This window comes from Physella acuta, unplaced genomic scaffold (genome assembly GCF_028476545.2).
Source record: "Physella acuta isolate Inbredline_101_S28 unplaced genomic scaffold, ASM2847654v3 ptg000145l, whole genome shotgun sequence".
In the NCBI taxonomy this organism is placed as follows: domain Eukaryota; kingdom Metazoa; phylum Mollusca; class Gastropoda; family Physidae; genus Physella; species Physella acuta.
Window position 1 is genome coordinate 568,005 of NW_026731664.1, and position 21,996 is coordinate 590,000.

The following is a 21,996-nucleotide window of genomic DNA, read 5'->3' on the forward strand; positions in this document are numbered from 1 at the left end:
ACATCAAAAACGAGGAACCCAAGTAAAGCAGCTGGTATTTGTGTTATTTAAACTTTGAGGTTTATCAATTTTAACTTTTCTTATTCAAGTTTTCGACTTAAGTTCAAATAATTATTAATAATGTTTGTCCGTTGTTAATTGTTTTATTATTTCAAACTCAATTTGCCAAAATAATAGGTTGCCCGGATATTGAGTTTTAAAGGTCTACAACTATGGAGAAGTGAATGTTTGGTTTGCCACATTAGGTTCAAGGAAAATTTACGAGAGTCTTATGCTCACTGAATTCTACGAGCCAAAGACACTTGCCAATGAAAGGCAATAATTTAAGTCATTAAGTACATCATCTTATATAATAGCGGACGGACTGGTCGAGTAGAAGAGCTCATTATTGTTAACCAGAAATTAACAAGTTCGGAATCCGGTTACAAGTCGGTAGAACTTTCCTGACTCCACCCATCTCCGATGGGTACCTGCCTTACCTTATGGAAACAAAGGCGGGTTGGCTTAATACTGACAATACTATCCCTATGCTGATGTCATAAAACAGTTGAACTCTACTTCATTTGCCTCTCTATGGCTTGGAAAATAAGGATGATATAAGATACTGCCCGATCGAACCCAAGAAGAAAATAATTTCTTAAATAAACACGAAGTTGTGTTTAGTATAACAGTTAAATAATATAAAATATAACAAGGCAATTATTAGATTGGTGTATTCACGATGAAAGTTACACTGTACTTTTATAAACAGTTAATTTACTTATAATCACATGTATGAGAGAATCATATTAATCATATCTCCTTCTTCTTCGTTCTTATTTTTAGTGTTGGAAGGGATCCCCTCCAACACAATTAAGTACACTTGTCAACTGGTTATGCGCCATTGAGGCTATTGCTTCCGATTTCAGCCTGCTTTTCTTTTTGGATTTGCTTTTCATAGCCTTTGTCCAACCAAGAATAAACTACAAGGCAGCAGTTGTTTGATTTTGGAGTTGTCTCTCCTGGAAGAGTGGCTGCCCCCAGCTAACAAGCCTCATCTGCCCAAGGGTTCAAACTCGAGACTTTTCGGTTTAGCAACCATCATCTTTACCGACTCGACCACGCAGTTAATTGTCTCATAAACAAATATATGAGAGAATAATGTTAACCATTTCCCTTGTAAGATAAGACGTAGGATGAAAGGCGCTGTTCTCTAAAGCTATCGTCATATCCCACCCATCTAGGTACAGAACCCGGTCCTCAAGTCCTCTAAACATCTCTTTGATAATCTCAACAAACCGCGGACCTAAAGGATCTCCACCGATAGCGTGGTTGATGCTCCAGTCCACGGTAGCGACGTGAGGTCCGCGGATCACAGCAAGCACACTGGGGTTTCTCTTTAACAATCTCGCTAAGGCTAATCTCAAAGCTTTCATTCGCAGGTAAAACACACTTGGATGTGCTGGCGTGTAGTGTAGATAATAATGAACAAACACAATGTGTTTTCCTGTACTGGAGATATTGTCAAGAACATCTGGTATACTACCGATATGATCAGATCGAAGTAAATTCGCGTATTGAGGTTTCTCGTGAGGCATTGCGTTGATTTCAAGCCCGATGCTTGGGGCAACGCACTTGGACCGCCCTGGCCAGCCCCCAGTTGTCTTGTTGCAGAGTGTGATGCGAAGGAAACTCGAGTACGTCATGTTACCGTTGGAGTCTCCGATGATCCAAACTTTTGTGTTCTGTAAACATTTCTGTGCCCAGTGTATTGATACCTTGGGTGATGGTTTGCATATAAGTGAGTTCCATACAAATCCAGGGGACCAGAAACCTGTGGGTCGGGACTTGTTCCATGTTGCGGTTTTGCTGGAGTTGTAACAAGATGGTATTCTCGGCACAGCCCCTGCGTTCATGAACATAGCAATGCTGGTAATTGTGAACATAATTACAGTATCAATTTACTATTATCTTTCTTATTCTAAAAGGTAAATTATCTTACTGTAGACAGTATAAAAATATAAATATTTCCCATGGTAAGAATGATAAATAAACAGAAGTGTGACTTAATATTTGGTGATAACAAGAAATAGTTAGCCACCAATCACTTTTACTGAGTTACAAAGCAGTTGTTGCAAAAATAATTATTTATTCTTTATACTCAATAAAACACGTTGTTAGTAATTAGTAATAGAAATAATACAAAACGGTCAGTCACCATTGCTAGGATTTTCGAAGTTAGACGTACATTTTGGTGGGTTGTCGCTTGTCATTGGGAATTGTGTTAATAAACCAAATAGAAGTCTACAGTTATGCTAACGTTTAATATATAGACATACAATTTGCGTTTCAATTTAAATTAAATTTTTAAACATACACTAACCTTTGGTTTCCGTTAGAATTGTAATATTGTGTTTGATTAAAGTTGCTGATGCTAATCTATATAAAAAAGAAAATAATGTAAACGTCATATTATGTACCAACCTTCAACGAAAATAGTTTAACTATCTATATAATATCAAGGTACTTGATGCAGTGCCAATAGCTTACTTACAGAAATACGCCTAATCTTACCCTGTACTATTTTTTATTAGTTGAAATTCTTCCACAGTGACGTCATGAGGTGGAGGCATTAAAAGAAATCCTGTTTCGTTCCAGTTATCACAAGTTAATCTTTTTAAACAAAATAAGATATAATATGGTTTTACTTTAAAAAAAAAGGAAAGCTGTGTAAATGACAAATAGTCTTACTTCATACAATTTTTAAAAAATACGCCTATCAATATTATTGAAGGTTTATTGTAAAACAGTGTTTGATTTAAACATCAAGAAAACCCAAAATCTTTTACAAATCATTTAAACCAATAAAATAAAAATATAGGATAATGATGTAATTTCTGATACTTGAACGACGAAATTCAGACTTGTATTTTACAACGTGACCTATACATGACTGATATTTGAACAAAGAAATTCATACGTGACTGATATTCAAAGGTTACACTCCACTATCAGATTCTTCCTCTCTTGTAAAAATGTTTTATACCTATTAGCAATATAATCTCTTGCATTGAGACTTAATTTATAGCTGCCAAACAATTTAGAGAAAAAAAAAAGATTTACGAACATAGAATTTTTACAAACTAAAGCCTACTTCTACAAAGAATTCCGACGACACCACTTTGCTTTCAGTTAGTTAGGGATTCTAGAAGATACTAAACAAACAACACAGTTTAGATTCGTAACATTAGATCCACGATCTTATGTAATCACAACCAGGTGTTTAACACATGCGATGATATCCCCGAATCCTTTACAGCAGGGGTTCCCAACCTTTTTTTACTCTAGAGCACATTCTAAAATATCGGTAGGGTGGCGGGCACCACCCATTTTAAATCGACAAACTCCTTCCATAACTTGTCATTTTCCCATAATTTATTTTCTTATTTTCTTATAGTCATAATGTATTAATAAATAATAAACAAAAATTCTGTCTCTGTCGAATAGTGAGCGGCGGCCACTTACGAATCGCGGGCACAGGGTTGGGAACCCCTGCTTTACAGAGTTCTAAGCTAATGTTAAAATATGCAATACTATTCCTGAATTCGTTACAGTTCTAAGATTCTGCTAAATCCTATTTCAACTCGCGATAAAACATCCCACAGCATTGCAGTATTATAAAACAAAATTCCTTAATACAAAAAGTTAAAAAAAAAACATTATCGAATATAGATCTTGTACCTGTTATCTTTAGGGCGTCCGCAGTAGAAGGTCTGCTGGTTTTGGAATGTGATGTTACACACACACGGGCGTCCTGGGACGTTGGGTGTCGACCAGCACAGCGTTGACTGGAATAGGGAATGGTACAAGGACGGATGTAAAGTGTTTACAGCTTTTAACAGAATGTGTGTGTAAAAATGTTGAATAGGGAATGGTACAAGGACGGATGTAAAGTGTTTACAGCTTTTAACAGAATGTGTGTGTAAAAATGTTGAATAGGGAATGGTACAAGGACGGATGTAAAGTGTTTACAGCTTTTAACAGAATGTGTGTGTAAAAATGTTGAATAGGGAATGGTACAAGGACGGATGTAAAGTGTTTACAGCTTTTAACAGAGTGTGTTTGTAAAAATGTTGAATAGGGAATGGTACAAGGACGGATGTAAAGTGTTTATAGCTTTTAACAGAGGATGTGTGTAAAAATGTTGAATACGGAATGGTACAAGGACGGATTTAAAGTGTTTACAGCTTTTAACAGAATGTGTGTGTAAAAATGTTGAATAGGGAATGGTACAAGGACGGATGTAAAGTGTTTACAGCTTTTAACAGAGGATGTGTGTAAAAATGTTGAATTGTGAATGGTAGAAGGACGGATGTAAAGTGTTTACAGCTTTTAACAGAGGATGTGTGTAAAAATGTTGAATTGTGAATGGTACAAGGACGGATGTAAAGTGTTTACAGCTTTTAACAGAGGGTGTGTGTGTAAAAATGTTGAATACGGAATGGTACAAGGACGGATGTAAAGTGTTTACAGCTTTTAACAGAGGATGTGTGTAAAAATGTTGAATTGTGAATGGTACAAGGACGGATGTAAAGTATTTGCAGCTTTTAACAGAGGGTGTGTGTGTAAAAATGTTGAATAGAGAATGGTACAAGGACGGATGTAAAGTGTTTACAGCTTTTAACAGAAGGTGTGTGTTAAAATGTCGAATAGGGAAAGGTACAAGGACGGATGTAAAGTGTTTACAGCTTTTAACAGAAGGTGTGTGTAAAAATGTTGAATAGGGAATGGTACAAGGACGGATGTAAAGTGTTTACAGCTTTTAACAGAGTGTGTTTGTAAAAATGTTGAATAGGGAATGGTACAAGGACGGATGTAAAGTGTTTTCATTGAACAAAGGAAATGTATCGCAGTGTATCAAAGTGTATCGAAGTGTATTAAAGTGTAGCGAAGTGTATCGAAGTGTATTGCAGTGTTAACATTTAACAGTGAATCTGTATGAAAGTGTTTACATGAAACAGAGGAAGTGTTTCAAAATGTTTCTATTTTACAGAGGTTATGTGCCAACGGCTTTATATTTAACAACCAAAGTGTGTCCAAACGGCTATATTTAACGAAGGAAGTGTGTCAAAGTGTTTTAATTTAGCAGAGGAAGTGTGTCAAAGTGTTTTAATTTAGCAGAGGAAGTGTGTCAAAGTGTTTACATATAACTTTATTAAAAAACTTATACAAAAAGTAATGTTTGACTTACATTATTATAATGAGTTAAAACTCAGCTATATCAAATGCAGTAATATATTATTTACCTATACATAAAATTCAGCTTTTGTATACACACAAATAATTTACATTTATACTTGTAATAGTGCAAGTAATAGGGCTGAGCTTGAGACCTAACACACGATGTAGGCCTATATATGTCTGTATTTAGTTACTCGGCTCAAAACCATAGATCGAACCCCCCACCACCCAACCCCACCCCAAACCCTGCTGCATCCACCCTCACAATTGTCGAAAGATGGTAGTGCAACAACTAAAGCGTTGATGGGAAAAAACAGGTAAATAGAAGGGTTTCTCAGGGGAGGTAATTTTGGTGGCAGAAATGCAAGGTTAGATACTAGCTGGTTCAGGCTTTGTTTAAGAATGTTATTTGCGAAAATATCTTTCATTTATTTTTTTATATACACAAACACGCACAAATGTAAATAAGGAGTTATTCATTATACATTTATGACGTCCACACAAATTTGGAATTTTAGACTCCCCCTACACCCCCTCCCCTTCCAAAACGCGTCCACTTTCGAAGAAAAAATATGCATTTTTAAAATTTACTTTTTAAATTATTGATTTTTTAACCCCCCCCCCCCCGCGCGTGGACGTTATATATATATATATATTTATTTATATATATATATATATATATATATATATATATATATATATATATATATATATATATATATATATATATATATATATATATATATACATATATATGTGTGTGTGTGAGTGTGTGTGTGTGTGCATATGTGTGAGTGTATAGATACTTGCATCTTCAAATATTTGTCATACCATTTTAATACGTCGGATGACAAATTGACAAATACCTCTTGAATGCTGTCTTTACTAAAGGTGACGACCATGTATCTGGTAGCCCCAATATGGATCTGGTGTAAGACAGTCCTCAGAAATTCTCTGGGATACGCCAAAGCAACATACAACTGAAAAATATTGGTGTTTGCTATTAAAACAAAAGTAAGCAGTAAGATTGTAAACAATGCACATTTAAGGTGCGTTTTATTAAATAAAGTAGTAAACAGAGAATATGTAAGAACTTTAAAAACATTATTACTAAATATATTTTTTTTTCCAGAAATATATTTTTTATTATATACTCATGATATTTAGGTTTGTGTTAAACTAAATATGGAAAAAAATAACTTAAAAAGTTAAAAGCAACATTCCTAGGTTATCGGCCTTTAGTAAACATACACTTGTCTTCCCTGGCCAAAGACAGCGTATTGTAAACGAGTAACTTCCGTTCTTTAAATCTGTGACGTCACCAGAAGATGCGTACCCTTTGACGTCAGCGCTCTTGACCCACACCCGCACCTCGTCGTCACCCCGTGTCCTCCTGCGTCCATACCCGTCCACAAGATCCACCCGCCCACGTAGATATCCAAACATCTTACACGTCACCGTCCCATTGTGTACATTCTCCATTACAACTTTTGATAAACTTTTATCCGGTAGAGTTTTATAATCAAACAAGGGCGGGTAACTTAATATCCTTTTCTCCCATCTGAATACATACTGTCCCCTTGCTAGGAATGGCCTATATGGTAATAGCCCGGCATGACTTAATCTATTCCATTGCACTGGGTTTGTTGCGTTGCAGTACATTTCTGAAGGGTTACACGTATTGTTGCATCTTTTTAAAGCTTTATCCGCGTGTTGTGCAAATGCTTCGTAAACAGACAGAGGATGTTTCATCCAAAACTTTTCCTCAGTAGCATTGGAATAATGCACGTCTTTGCTGCTATGAGTAAGTTCAGGAATGAACACAATCGTCTTGGAGGTACTTTCGTTTGGGTTTAGTACCAGGTAATGTATAGTGTTGTAAATCGTATACTTTGGATTCAACATTCTGTCAAATGAAGAATTAAAAGTAAAATTTAATCAATACACTGACAATATAGTCTTTATTTAGGACTATAATAATAATGTCATTAGCTATGACTCAATAATACTTTTAAATTTTTTCTTGTAATAATGTTGTCGTTATTTAAACTCTAGCAATCTTATCATTGTACGAAGCGAGTTTTTTACACATCAAGTTGGTTTTGACTTCATCTACACAAAATACACGACCCATAATAGCAGACATGATCAAGTTCAAGTTATTTAAGACTTACATGATATAGCATATCAAAGATGTCGCTATCAGAGCTATGATGCAAACTGTTGATTTTTTTGCATTAGATGGACATACAGCCATTTCGGGTAGCTAGAGAATCTAATCTTAAAAAGCAAATTTATATAGAAACATTTCAATATTTTACAAACGCTTGACATATAATAAAAATAAGATACAGATCATGGTAATTAAAAGTTTGCATATTACCCATGACAGTAATTAAAGAACAAAGAAATTGTCAATGCAATTAATAAAAATAAGGAATAGATGAAAACAAAATTATTGTGAGCTACAATTTTGAAATACTATACGTCCACAAATAAAAATAAAATACGTACATTTAATTTTGTTCAGTATCATAAGGAGAATCTTAATAAAGTATGTGTACATATAAAAAACAGCATATTTAAATCCATTGTTCAATAACCGTATACGTTTCAAAACTTAAAACACAATGTTGAAGATTTATCTTAAAATATCCGTGTAGTTTGAATTACTTAAACAAAAACCATTACCCTATACCTAAGCTTGTAGATACAGAGTTTGTTTACCAATTAAAGTCTTTCTGCACATTGTATGTGATTAAACTTTAGAAAAAAAATTATTCAAAAACGCGTTGAACCATTTCGACGCGAGGTACATGCGTGTAAACATATGTTAAATGGGGTCCCGGTAGGTAGAGTTATCGGAGAAAGGAGTGGGTTTGGCTGACGTGTAGTTTATCACGATTGTGCACGCAGGGTGGGGAGAGATTGGTCGCGGTGATCTGGCTGTTTTCGAGTGTTTAATTTAAACACAGGTGTGACGCTACTAAACCACGAGTAAACAAAATAATCACTCGCGTTTCTTCTCCGTTAAGATAAAAATAAATAAATACGAGCAGTAAAAAACAACTTAGTATTGAGAACAAAACTGAAGCATCAATGTTTCTATAACTCGAATCTAAAAAGAAAACATATTAAAAATAGCTAAAGCCATTATCCTAGGGCTGTGGTTAAGTAGTGTTGAAACTGTCAACTTTAAATAATATATGCTTTCTCCACCCGACACTAAAATAGCTTAGTTTTACGGTGCGCTGCTTCTGGGGCATAAAACTGTGTGTGTGTTCTGTCGTTGTTTGTACGTAGCTCCTTTTTATATCCCCGTTTTACAGCATACCATTTCTTTTATCATAGCAAATGTTGTATGCGGGACGAATAAAATATTGACTTTGTAAGTGATCACCATTATGTCAACTTCACCCTCCCCTCATTTAAACGTATTCAAAATTCCATTTTGTTATGACCCCCCCCCCCCCTCCCCCACATTCCCACTTGGACGTCGTAAATGGATGCCCCAAAGAGAAGAGACTGAGCGGTAGTTCCTGTCTAGGTAGAGTGACCTATTCGGGGATAAAAATGCTTTATTAAGGGTGGGGTAGTGGCGTAGTTGTATAATAGTTTGTGTTGAGCTGTGCAGCCGATTGATGAGGGTTCGGACAATTCCAAAAAGCCAATTTTCTTTTGTTGTGAAAGTAAAAGAGACTACAAAATATTATAACAAATAAAACACAACAAATAACCGTGATTATAACTTAATTATTTAAGTCTTTGAATAAGCTTTCGTCTATAATAAAATAATAAGGTGGTGTTTTTTAATTTTAAAAATATATATTGTTTTTAGTAGTAGTATGTGAATGGTATGTTTGTTGTGTGAAATAAACCTCTAGGCCTACCTAACCCTCCCTCCTGCAAGCACCCACAAAACTCGACATTCTACGACCGCCACCCCTCTCCTATCCCGAAGGGACGTATTTAAGAGATGTTCACAGCAGATTAGGCATGAGATCGGTTGTAAGATAATGGATTCATTTTGTGTTAAAAAGCTTTATAAAGAATGGGGTGGGCGTTTGTGTTGTGGAGTGCAGTCGACAGACCATTATCCAATGGGAAACTGGGTAGTCTGGTGATCTATAAACCCATGTTTGATAATACGTCCATGTAAATATACATGTCCGATATTTTAAAAACTCGCTATTATTATTTTTGATGCTCAATTTAAGTTCATTCAAGCAGAAAGCTCCATAAAATAGTAGCTATATACCCCTCCTACCCCCCCCCCCCCCAAAAAAAAAAACACAAAAAAAAAAAAAACTACCACACCAATCAACATCCAACCTTAAGGTTATATTTAAGGTCCAAGTTAAGCTTAAGGTGACGGTTGAGGTTGAGGTTATGGTTGTGTTTATAAACGATTATTGTAAATAGTTTACAATACAAGTTTGCGTCAAAACAAAATTATTCTTAACCAACTTCAAATTTTAAAATTACATTTTTTTAAATGGAGGTAGGAGTGGGGGAGGGGGTAAGAATATCATTTCCAGCCTATAAATAATCCTACAGATAGTGTTTCCTGGCGTCCTTGCAAAAGAGATTGTCCTACCCCCATGTATCTCACGTAATCGGTACGTGCCGACTGAGGCAAGGTTTTTGACCTATATAGGTGACAGAAGGATGGGTGGGGGTGAGGGTTGGGGGTGGGGGTGCATTCCAAAGAAACATTACTCAGCCGGTTTTATTACAACAGTCCGAATGTCTATTTAGAACTAACCGGGGGTTGGTTTCCACTTCAGTGATTCACAACGTGAAGTATAGCGTAATTAAAGTAAATAATTTTCATGACTGTCAATAAATCTGCTTCTCTTTACAAGCTTTTATTTAACTTATGCTTTATGTTCGTCATGTTTCAAAAATGGAGATCGAAATTTCGACCACTTTTAACTGACCAATTTCTTTCAAACCTGGCTCATGGGTCAAGATCCGATGGTAAATGTAATGTGACTTCAAATTTGACTAATTGGGTGCTTAATTTTTTTTTAATTAATTAAAGTTTCCTTTATGAAGTGATATTTTCTTTTTAGTGTTTACTATATAAAGAACTATTTCTCTGTCATCGGTGTGCAATAGTTTGTAGTAATTTAATTCTATTGTATTTAAAATTTTTAAATATTGAAAGCAAATATTTAAAAAAATAAAAGCTTATTAATAACATTAATAATGCACCACTGTTTGAATATATTAAAAAAAAAAAACATTTTAGGAAAGGTATTCAATCCATCATATTGAGACCCATGCTCTTCTTCATAGCTAATTAAATAGTAATTCTGTATTATAACATATTTAAAGAAAAACCATTCATTTTCTACGTTTTTATTGCATAACTGTACCAAAGTTTTTTTCGTGAGAAATCCACCATGAATGTGGATAAAATTAACAATTTTCAGTCACAGAAGGTAACAAACAAACAGATAATCAGAAGCAGACGACACCGTAGACAGCTTTAACCATAGTCATAGAATATGTTGTAACGCAATAGTTAACCGAAATACCCACGAGATTTTGTCATCGAGGTTTTTCACCTGGATTTGAAATCAAGACTTTCAGGTTAGTAGTCGTATGACGGTTAACTGTGGTAAAATGATATCTCTTTAAAATGCTTTGAAACACGAGCAAAAAAAAAAAAACAAACTTAAACAAAGTATGTGGATCGAGCCTTGATGAATTATATGTATATGTGTGTGTGTGTGTGGGGGGGGGGGTGGCTCAGATATTTTGCAACCTACACAATATACTCTAAGTTTATAAAATTCTCTGATATATATATATATATATATATATATCAGTAGCGTATGCAGGGGGGGGGGAGCAGCGGGAGCGGCCGCTCCCCCTCTGGCCATTTTCAGCAAAGTGGCGCCTTTTTGGAAAAGTTTTAAACAATGATATTTGTTAAAAAATGTTTTGGTCGGCACATCTATGTAAATCACAAGATTTCTTTTCATGCAGCAATTAAGCATTATTGTACTAGTTTAGTAGTGTCTACGTTTACAACACGTATTAACAGCTGCATCAGTTTGCTATTCTAAAATAACCATTACGATGCATTGCAAAGTTTAAAAAACCTCCACGGTAGTACCACTTGGCAAGAGGGGTGTTAAGTTAAAGCAACTGTATAATGTATTTGCTTACGAATAATTGAATTAGTAAATGTTATACATAAAACTTCACACATAATTACTTTATATATACAGTTTGAATCGTGTGATTAATTTTAAAAAAATTACAATACAGAAACAAATACAACTGATGTGGCACCTCTATTTAAATTAACTTATGAGCAAACTGCGCAGTGGTGGGGAAATTTTGACGTCATCACGATGAAGTAGTAGTATTCTTACAGTTTGGGCGATAGTGATTACGATTACAAATTATATGAAACAGTTACAACCCCCCACCCCCATGGACCCTTCTGTAAAAAAAATATTGTCATAATACCACTGCTACTTATTTAAATCTATTTCTGTAATATATATTTGTGTAATATATATTTGTGTAATATATATGTATGTTTAGAACAGTCATCTAAAAACTGACGCTATGTTCACTCTGAGTTGGTTATCTCCCCTCCTACCCCCCCTCACCACCACAAATGTGTAGAGCGACATTAATGTCACAGCTAGGTATCACCGGGTTGGATAATTGACCTAAAGTGAACGGACAGTGGTGATTAAGTTGAATCCCCCCCCCCCCCCCAACCCACCCCGAACTGATCTGTTAAGTACATGTAGAAAAACGGGTAATGATGTACCAAAGCACCATGCCGCTAGAAAATTAGCTTTGTGAATATTGTTTTTGCAATTACCGGTAAAAAGTTGTGTGATCAATACAGTGATCTAACCCATACCTATCACTTTGTTAAAAATGATCTTTAAGAACACAACGAAGCAGTAGTTAATTAAAATACATGATTGAACTAAAAGACCGAAATTTAATTAAACGTAGGCTGTTATTCCGAATGTTTATCTATTATATCGGAAAGCGTGATTTTATACCAACTCTGATTTTAAAAACTTTCATTATGCTGTAATACTTTAGCATTTATGATGACGATATATTAAATTCTGATTATAGACAAAAACATTTTATAAACACGAATCGTGTTAAACAATTTCATTATAATCTGAAGTAATTATTTATTTGTTTTGACATTTATAATTAAATGTGTAGATACATATTCATATTTATATTAAGAGAGTGATTATTTCCCCTATTTCACTTGTCTTAAATAATTTCCCAGGAATTATTATTATGTAAGAATTTATTTTTAAAGAATTACAAAACAGATTGTGTTACGTTCATTGTTTTGGGTTGTAGTGTGTGTATATATATATACAGGGGCGTAGCGAGGGGGGGGGGGGGCGGGGGGTGCGGACCGCACCGGGTGACACCATTTAGGGGGGTGACACCAAGGCAAAAAATAGCAAAATATATAGAGAAAAACTCGAGGGGGGGGGGGTGCAAATCGAAAGTTTGAGAGTTTGTCCCTGGGAAGGGACTCCATGCCTCTGGGGGGGGGGGGGTGACACCATTAAGTGCCGCACCGGGTGACACCCGACCTCGCTACGCCACTGTATATATATATTTTGTTTAGATTGATACAATTTTTGTTTTGTCTGCCTACATTGTGTGTTTTTTCTTATTTCTTCAGAGTGCTACTTTCAATTTATTTTACATCATAGCGTAATGACTTACAGCTAGTAATTATATATATATATATATATATATATATATATATATATATATATATATATATATATATATAATACACGTATATGGAACGTGTAAAAAATTTGGCGCCTTTTTTGCTCCTTTCGCTCCCCCTACAACGAAAACCTGGATACGCCTCTGATATATATATATATATATATATATATATATATATATATATATATATATATATATATATATATATATATATATATATATATATATATCAGACTTACATCACGTAGCATAAAAAGGAATAGGTGATCGGAGTTTTTACAAAAATCATTGCCATTCATTACCAGCTACACGTACAGCCATTTCAGGTAGCTACTAAAATATTTTTTAAAATATCAAAATATTTATATTCATCACTAATATTTTACTTAGGCATGACAATTAATGCAGCAAAATATTGATGCTAAAAATAGTATGATGAACTACATTATTAAAATCCCAGTAAGTTCACAGTTTATATAATATATTTATAGTATTGTGTTCAATATTGTTCGCAAGAAATCGCGAATTGTATGTGTATGAAAAGCTGTGACGCCAATAAAACCGCGCAAACAAAATAATGGCACTCAATTTTGCTGTGTTGAATTAAATAATAAATAAATCAATCAATCAATTTAAACTGTTGAAACAGTGGAATAAAGTTATTTAACTATCAGAAGCACACCAAAGTGTTGACAACGTGTATTTCTATAGAAAAAACATAGTAATAGTAAAACCAGCAATCTAGATGTAACCTACGTTTTCGTTGTTATCATCAGATAACTTTGAATAAATGCACTGATCCTTTCTCCACCCAATACTAAAATAACTTTGTTTTATAGTGCGCTACAACTAGGGCATGGAATGATGTATGCATTCTAACTTTCGTTGTACGCAGCTTTTAAAAAATCCCCGTTTAGCGCATAAGGTTATTTTTTTAACATAACAAATGTTGTATCTGGTACCAATAAAATCTCGAAGGCGTAACTGATAATAAAACAAAATTGTTTTATGTTCGCTTTGTTTAATCTAAGTCACTTTTTATAATACTTTAGTAAGATTATAATGAATTTAATACGCGGAGAACAGATAAGCGTATTTAATGAATCATGATTTAGACATAACAAAAGTGTATTACGTACATTATGAATTACGATTTTAATAAATACATCATTGACAAAGTAAATCATCCGCGCAAACATTGTTACATTTTATCTCAACATTCATCATATTTTTAAATATCAAGTAAAAATAAACAGGTTATTTTTATATTTCGTTTATGAGGCTCGCGTCAAGTGGTCCTCATTACTGCATACCAATTAAAAGCGGCGAAATTATATTGCCGTTTTATGTGTATTAGTTCGATTATTTAACATGGAATACTTAAGTTTTCTAAACAGAATATCTATACCATATTACACTATCCTTTGTTTTACCGTTTGTCTCCATAAACCTTAATGTTGTTGGCAACTCATTAGACTAGAAAGAATTTACACCGATGAAACTTTAGCCTAGTCCATATTTTAACATCAACCTTTATAAATCGGTGCAGTTTTCAGCGAACCGAGTTAATTATTTTAACATTTTCTTCAGAATAATTTAAAAAAAAACATTTCAAAGTTTATTTTTTTAAATAACTCCAAACCCTTAAATCTACTTTACTTTAAAAACTCATTAATCTAAACCATTAACACTGGATCCTACTTTTTGAAAAGCCAATCTTTTCTGTCAGTTTTCTCTGATACGTAGGCACGGCCTGACGTGCTCTTAATCTCAAAACATCTAAGAGATAGTTATTTACATAGCGAGAAAAGGTTTTAAAACATATTTTTAATAAACTGAGTAGGCACTTTATAAAGCCGGGTCTTAACTTCGAAAGCAAATTCAAGTCACAAAAGCCTGTTCGGGGCTTATTCAGACACTGTTTGTTTTATTAGACACCACTTTTCGCGTGTGTTAGTTTTGGGCTTACTGTCGTCGACATTTTTGCCGTAATATTTGAGTGGCAAATCTAGCGTTGAATTAACTTTAAGAATACCAAAGAACATGAACATATACTGGATGAACAACTCTCCCCCCCCCCAGCACCTTTCCCATGTAGTCTTTATCCCCCTCCCACTTTCCCTGATACACTAGCATTGTTCGCTATACGGGTTGAATGTAAAAATGTCTAATCTCCGGCTAGCTATTTATGTCACAAGTAGAGCGTTATCGCGAGATTAAGTTATTTCTCGTGTGTTTTTATTTTGCGTTATATATTTCTGCATTTTTTTAAGGGAAAGAAAATGAAAAGCGTAGTCGATACAACTAAAAGGATTCATATATTAGTAACGGCTTTGATTGGATTGTTCTTTGTAGTAACCAGTTATCTATCGTAAGTAGCTTTTTTTTTAAAGTTTAGAGTTTGATTTCTCTTTCTAGCTATGATTTTTAGATTTGAGTTTAGAATAACAGTTGATAAATTTACTATGCAGTATTTCAATTACACAGTTCCTCTTTAGAGAGTTCAATTTTTTCTTGATTTCGGCATATGTGGGCATTATGCGGTCATCACTATGCACTATACTTCCCCATAGTTAGTCAGGTACCCATCAGAGCTGGAAAGACTCAGATTTATCCTACAGTTTTAAGCCCAAATAAAGATCCGAACTCGAGACCTTGGTTCCCATCAGTTATAAACTCTACCATTCGACCACACCGTCCCATTATTTTAATAATTATCAGGTCTTACTTAGAGGTTAAGCTGTTTCAAAATTGTATTTTCCCTATGAGTAATTCGGTATTTATTTTACTTTACATTTGTTGGTGTAGGGATTTCATGCCTTTCATGGGTACCCGGCTCCTATTAGGAAAGAAAAGACTACAGGGCATAGTGCTGACCACACCATCCCTTCATACGCCGTGGGCAAGAAACATATTGCCTCTACTTAATCTTATTGTTCGTTATGTTCAAAAGGGGAGCTTTTAAAATTATTTACACAATGAGAGCTAACACAAAGTTTACATGTTTTTTCTTCATTGTGTATTTGTTCAAGTTCATCAGCATCAACCATAACAATGAGTAGACGATAATGAAAGGATGATGTATATAAAAGATAACGAAAATCATATTAATATTATTTCTGCTATTCTTAGACAATATCTATTACTTTAACTTACAGGTATTATGAGAAGCTAAATCAAAAGATTTCCAAAATAAGTTTTTTTTATTCTCTTTATCTCAACAGTATTCTAGGGCCACCATCTGCAGTATTTAGTATAGTAGATCCCCCTCACTACACAATAAATGTGACCAGCATTCAGGATACTCAACTTGATGACGTAGTTCTTCCAGTTCCAACACACAGTACAGTAGACATTCACTACGAAATGGCTTCAAGACCAAACTTTTGGGATAAACACCCTATATCTGTATACCAGGCATTCGCCCAGCACAGAGCTCGAACTATGGACAGCTGTAACAATACGTGCGATCCTACAGAACCACACTGTAGCGCTATGAATGCTACGGCATGGGAAGATTTGAACAAAGAGGGGCGTATGCCGTTTAGGCCATTCCTCTCAAGGGGACAGTACGTGTTCGACTGGGAAAAAAATCTACTAAGTTACCCGCCCTTGTTTGATTATAAAACTCTACCGGATAAAAGTTTATCTAAAGTTGTAATGGAGAATGTACACAATGGGACGGTGACGTGTAAGATGTTTGGATATCTACGTGGGCGGGTGGATCTTGTGGACGGGTATGGACGCAGGAGGACACGGGGTGACGACGAGGTGCGGGTGTGGGTCAAGAGTGCTGACGTCAAGGGGTACGCATCTTCTGGTGACGTCACAGATTTAAAGAACGGAAGTTACTCGTTTACAATACGTTGTCTTTGGCCAGGAAAATCTAGTGTACGTCTATTAAATTTACACACATTTCTTTCCCTATTTTTACAATCTAAATTAAAAGACAAATTCTGTTATATTTACTTTGCTAATAAATGAAAAATTAAATATTTTATTTTTAATTAAGTTCCTAAAAAAAAAGATGTTACATTTATCTTCAGTTAAATGTTGCATTGTCGTACCCACGAGAATTTCTACGTGTGACCGTACACCAGACCCATGTGGGCGTCACCCGACTGACCAGGGCCACATTTGTCAAGGAGAAAATAAAGGAGGTATTACAAATATAATTTAGTGTTATCTTTTACTTTGCAAGGTATATACTATATTTATAATATTATACAAGTCTTTACAAAAAACATTAATTTTATCCAAAGATGTTCTGTGTTAAAAAATAAAAGGTATATAATAAGAAAACCATTTCCAGATCGATTCATTTCCGATGACAACGAACAAATATGTAATTATCTATCAAAATAGATATTAAATTATGTATTTAATTTATTTTAAGGATTCACATTTGAAATAATAAACTTAAATATATTAGAATTAAGTACTAGATGACTCTCAACAAGTAAGGTGAGAAATGCGTTCAATGTTATTTACAAACCAAAGATAATAATACAGTCCCCTTTCGAACTTATGGCCATTCGGCTAGTGAAGTAGAGTTTATCTGTTTCTGTGACCTCGGCATATGAAGGGGTAGTTTGGTCAGCACAATGTCAACCTCCTTTACTTTTCCTAATGAGAGTTCGATATCCATCAGAGCAGGGTGGACTCAATGTTCTATGTAGGCTACTTCTATCCTTTTTTAAACTCTGACTCTGGGTTAGCAATCGTATGCCGCCCATAGGAACAATACTATAGGGAAGTTATTTTCGCTTATAGTTTGTCTCAGTGTGCTGATCAGGCTTTATAGCAAATATATAAGTCTTGTTGGGTATACTCATGATTAAGAAAAACAAACGATATGGAAAGAATACAACTGGGAATCATTGCTTTGAAACAATGTTTTTAGACCTAAATTCAAGCTACTAGGTGTCCCAAGTAGCGAAACGTTTCTTAATTCTTACCACATTCATGGCTTAGTTTACGGTGTACTAGCCGACTTTTAATCAACACGAGTAAGAAGTGGTTGGTTACTTCTGCAAGTATCGCATAATCCTGTAGTCTGTGTGTGTTGGGTGGTTAGGAAACTCTAATATCGGCATCTAAAGTTTTGTTGTAATCTGAGTTCGGCGGTCATTCACCCCTCATACAGCATTGTGGTACGGTGTGGTCGGATGGTAGAGTGTAGAGCGAGAGTTTGGATTTCAAATCCCAGGCTCAAGTACGTAGGACTTACTGAATCCACCCAGCTCGCACGAGTACCTGCCTATTCACATGTATGTCCAGGTAATTGAATTAGATGAACTCTACTTTACTTGCACCGTGTGTTTTGGGCATGATAGAGGGAAAAGCTGATTATCATCTAACTAGTGGATTAGTTGTCACTTAAAGCAGACGCAAAGCAGTTCCGTAGAAAAAATAATTATTGGAATAGAAATATTAGAAACACAAATTAATATATTAAGAAATGTATAAATGTATGCATCCATTGATTTTAACAATTGCTATGTAGTTTTTTTAAGTATCTGTAAAGATTCGATCCCATCTTGCAAACCAGATACACATTTATGTTATATATGTATATCTACATATAAAAGATAGTTATTTTAAGCTGTGTGACATTATTTCAACATTTCCTTAGAACTCATACATTTTTTAAAAGGTAGATCTGAGTCTAATCCCTGGTAACAGATGTAGCGGATAAATTCGCTGCGGAAAACTGCCATTTTTCCCCTTAAATCGAGTATTTATAGACTTTAACTAAGAATGACCTCACGTACATTGTAGCATAATAAAATATTTTAAACAAATAATGATAAAATTAAAGTGTATTAGTATAGTTTGTATTTGTGAATTTTTCTGTTGGCACAGTTTAACGTTCTGAGCAATTTATCTGGGAACCGTTGCTGAGATATTGAATCTTAATTATATGCATTATTCAGGTAACTGTTTGTTGGTCAACGCCAAATGTTCCTGGACGTCCATGTGTATGCAACATCACATACCAACACCAGAACATGTTCTACTGTGGCCGCCCGATAAATCCCAGGTAAAGCGACTTGTTCATAGACTTGTCGCACTGTTGAATATGTGAACACATCAAGCTCTTTCGACTGTATGAGCTATTTGAGTTTTAAATACACAGTTTCTAAACGTGTTTATGATTCCAGCCAAGGAGACCGATCTTGATCAGTTTGTAAAATATGATATGCAAATTGATAAGAATACTGTATGATAATAAACAATATATATATATATATATATATATATATATATATATATATATATATATATATATATATATATATATATATATATATATATATATATATATATATATATACGTACATATATATATATATATATATATATATATATATATATATATATATATATATATATATATATATATATATATATGTGTGTATAAATAGATTAATGTTAACAGATTAACTTGTGATGATTGGGTTGACACAGGAACACTTTACATGCCTCTACCCCTTGACGTAACTGATGCGGAGTACGACCTTATAAGAAACTCAACTGGGTAAGATTTTTTAATGTTAACATTTGTAATGTACGAGTTATGTAATAATTTTTCTAATTTTCTGTGATTTCTTTCAAGCCAAAAACAAATATAAACATACTAATTTTGAAATATATTTTTAAATGTTTATTCAGTTCAGCACAGAAGACGTTACTCAAGCATAATATTACAATTTTCACTGAAACAAAAGGTAACAAAGATGTATATATATATATATATATATATATATATATATATATATATATATATATATATATATATATATATATATATATATATATATACGTATATATATATATATACATATATATATACATATATATATATATATATATATATATATATATATATATATATATATATATATATACGTGTTATTGTTATAATATATTCTATTATTTGATCATTCTTATAAATGCTAGTTTATATCAATCAGTATACTCAATTAAAGTAGAGCTGCCTCGTTTTATTTTGGAAAAACACATTTCTGGTTTATATTTTGCATTAATTTATTTCCTATCAATCAGGGAATCCATTAAATCTTCCTCTCTGTTACAAGTCCAACACAACAGCAACATGGAACATGTCTAGACCCAAGGGGTTCTGGTCGCCGGGACTTGTATGGGTCTCGCTTGTCTGTAAACAAAAACAGGACGTGACCAGACAATGGGCTCAACAATGTTTACAGAACATGACTGTCTGGATCATCGGCGACTCCAACGGTAACAGAACCTACACAGGTTTTCTAAACATCACAGGCTGCAATGATACCTCAGGTGGTTGGCCGAGATCATCTACGTGTCAAATAAAAAGTCTTGGTTTTAAAATCAATGCCATGTCGCACGAGAAACCGCAGTTTGCAAATTTAATGCGAGCTCACCATTTAGGCAGCGTGCCTGATGTTATTGACAACATCACTAGCACAGGTAAACACATTATATTCGTTCACTACTACCTGCATTACATACCTGCTCATATGAGTGTACTGTACCTGAGAATGAAAGCCCTTCGTGAGGCGATAGAAAGACTACTAAAGCGAAACCCCAATGTCCTGTGTGTGGTACGTGGACCCCACATTGCCACGGTTGACTGGAGCGCTAACCACGCGGTGGGCGGGGACACGCTGGCCCCCAGGTTTGTTGACGTCATCAAGGACAGGTTTAAAGGTCTGGAACATAAGGTGCTTTACCTGGACGGTTGGGATATGACAGTTTCGATAGAAAATGAGAAGTTCCACCCTCCTATAGAGCTGACAAGAGAAACCGTCAACACAATATTATCTTATATTTGTTTATGATATTAAATCTATAATAAAAATAGGAAAGCTACAACATTTTTATATTTGTATGTTTGTTTTCTTATATGTATAATATTTAGCTTGATAAAATGATAATATTTAAAAGAAGGAACTGACGATTTGCTTGGGGCAAGGGAAATAATTTACAAATAATTGTATACTGAGTATGATTGTGTCCCTTGTAATCATAAATGAAAACTCTGTAAGAAATAGTTGAGAAAATACAATCTAAATTGTTTAGGAATATGTTTGCAAATTGGCACATAACTGAATTTCAACAACGTGGATTGGGAAAGGGGTTGCACATACATTCCTTTGTTCAAGGTTAAAAGTAGCTGTTGATAACTGACAGCGGTTTATGATGTGCGTTTTATAATTTTAAAATGCACATACAGTACGAACTAAATTACTGTAAAACTACCGTTCGCTTTAAAAATCTGTTTAATTAACAGGTTTATCAACGCTTATATTATTACATTTTACTATACGGTTGTGCTTATTGTTTTTTAGTTTTAATTCATTAATGTAATTTAAGTAAATACTGAAAACAAAAATATTTGATTTAAAAAATCATCATATTTTTTAGCTAAAAAAAAAGAACAGGTTAAATTGATAGCCATATAAAAATAATTGCTTTCCTAAGTAATCTAGTTTTTTAAAAAAAAAAACGTTTTAAAATAATATTACCTAATATTACTTCTTCACTTTTATTTCCGTCTTTGCTTTTATTACTGCCTCGGACATGTAAATTACAGCGTCAGTTCGCCTTGTCATGTTCGCATTAGTGTTACAGTTTTCATCATTGGCTTGTGGGTTCTAGCGATATTGTGGTTCCACACGTGCGATGACATGCATTTTCTTACATGCTCATACATTAAACAGAATGCCGAGTTCTCACACTACTAACATCATGAGCGTGGTTGGGGAAATTACCGGGGATATAATGGACGAAGTGTAATTGGCAGAGCGGTAATGATTTCGGGGGTTTAATGAAATGAGGATGGGAAACGGTATCAAGCAATGAGCCTGGGGGTAGGACGGCGTGGTCGAGCAAGCTAACTTGAAAGTCTCGAGTTCGAATCGTGTTAAAAGGAAATTACAGGTTGCCAGGCATAGTTCTTTAATATTCTCAGTGCATGAAGATAGTTTACACGGATAAAACAACTAAGCTTCCTTACATCAA

General features: G+C 34.3%; 3 protein-coding genes and 1 long non-coding RNA gene across 4 annotated transcripts; 3 read left to right on the forward strand and 1 right to left on the reverse strand.

The window, feature by feature from the left end:
• Positions 1-869: 869 nt before the first annotated feature.
• Positions 870-8,035, reverse strand: LOC131935457 (NXPE family member 4). Its single transcript, XM_059291850.1, has 8 exons — positions 7,735-8,035; positions 7,395-7,495; positions 6,472-7,126; positions 6,087-6,200; positions 3,721-3,827; positions 2,554-2,652; positions 2,363-2,418; positions 870-1,885 (listed from the first exon to the last, which is right to left on the reverse strand). Exons 2-8 carry the CDS (start codon positions 7,475-7,477, stop codon positions 1,116-1,118), a joined length of 1,884 nt encoding a protein of 627 aa, XP_059147833.1. The 5' UTR covers positions 7,478-7,495; positions 7,735-8,035; the 3' UTR covers positions 870-1,115.
• A 5,208-nt stretch (positions 8,036-13,243) lies between these two features.
• LOC131935464 (uncharacterized) lies at positions 13,244-17,150 on the forward strand. Its single transcript, XM_059291858.1, has 4 exons — positions 13,244-13,301; positions 15,249-15,346; positions 16,200-16,866; positions 17,022-17,150. Exons 2-4 carry the CDS (start codon positions 15,258-15,260, stop codon positions 17,148-17,150), a joined length of 885 nt encoding a protein of 294 aa, XP_059147841.1. The 5' UTR covers positions 13,244-13,301; positions 15,249-15,257.
• Positions 17,151-18,927: 1,777 nt separating this feature from the next.
• Positions 18,928-19,710, forward strand: LOC131935479 (uncharacterized). The gene is made up of 3 exons (XR_009385945.1): positions 18,928-19,018; positions 19,418-19,516; positions 19,651-19,710. It is a non-coding gene; the product is annotated as an uncharacterized LOC131935479 (long non-coding RNA).
• A 389-nt stretch (positions 19,711-20,099) lies between these two features.
• LOC131935465 (NXPE family member 1-like) lies at positions 20,100-20,813 on the forward strand. The gene has a single exon (XM_059291859.1). The coding sequence runs from the start codon at positions 20,100-20,102 to the stop codon at positions 20,811-20,813; it is 714 nt and encodes a 237-aa protein (XP_059147842.1).
• The last annotated feature ends 1,183 nt before the right edge of the window (positions 20,814-21,996 follow it).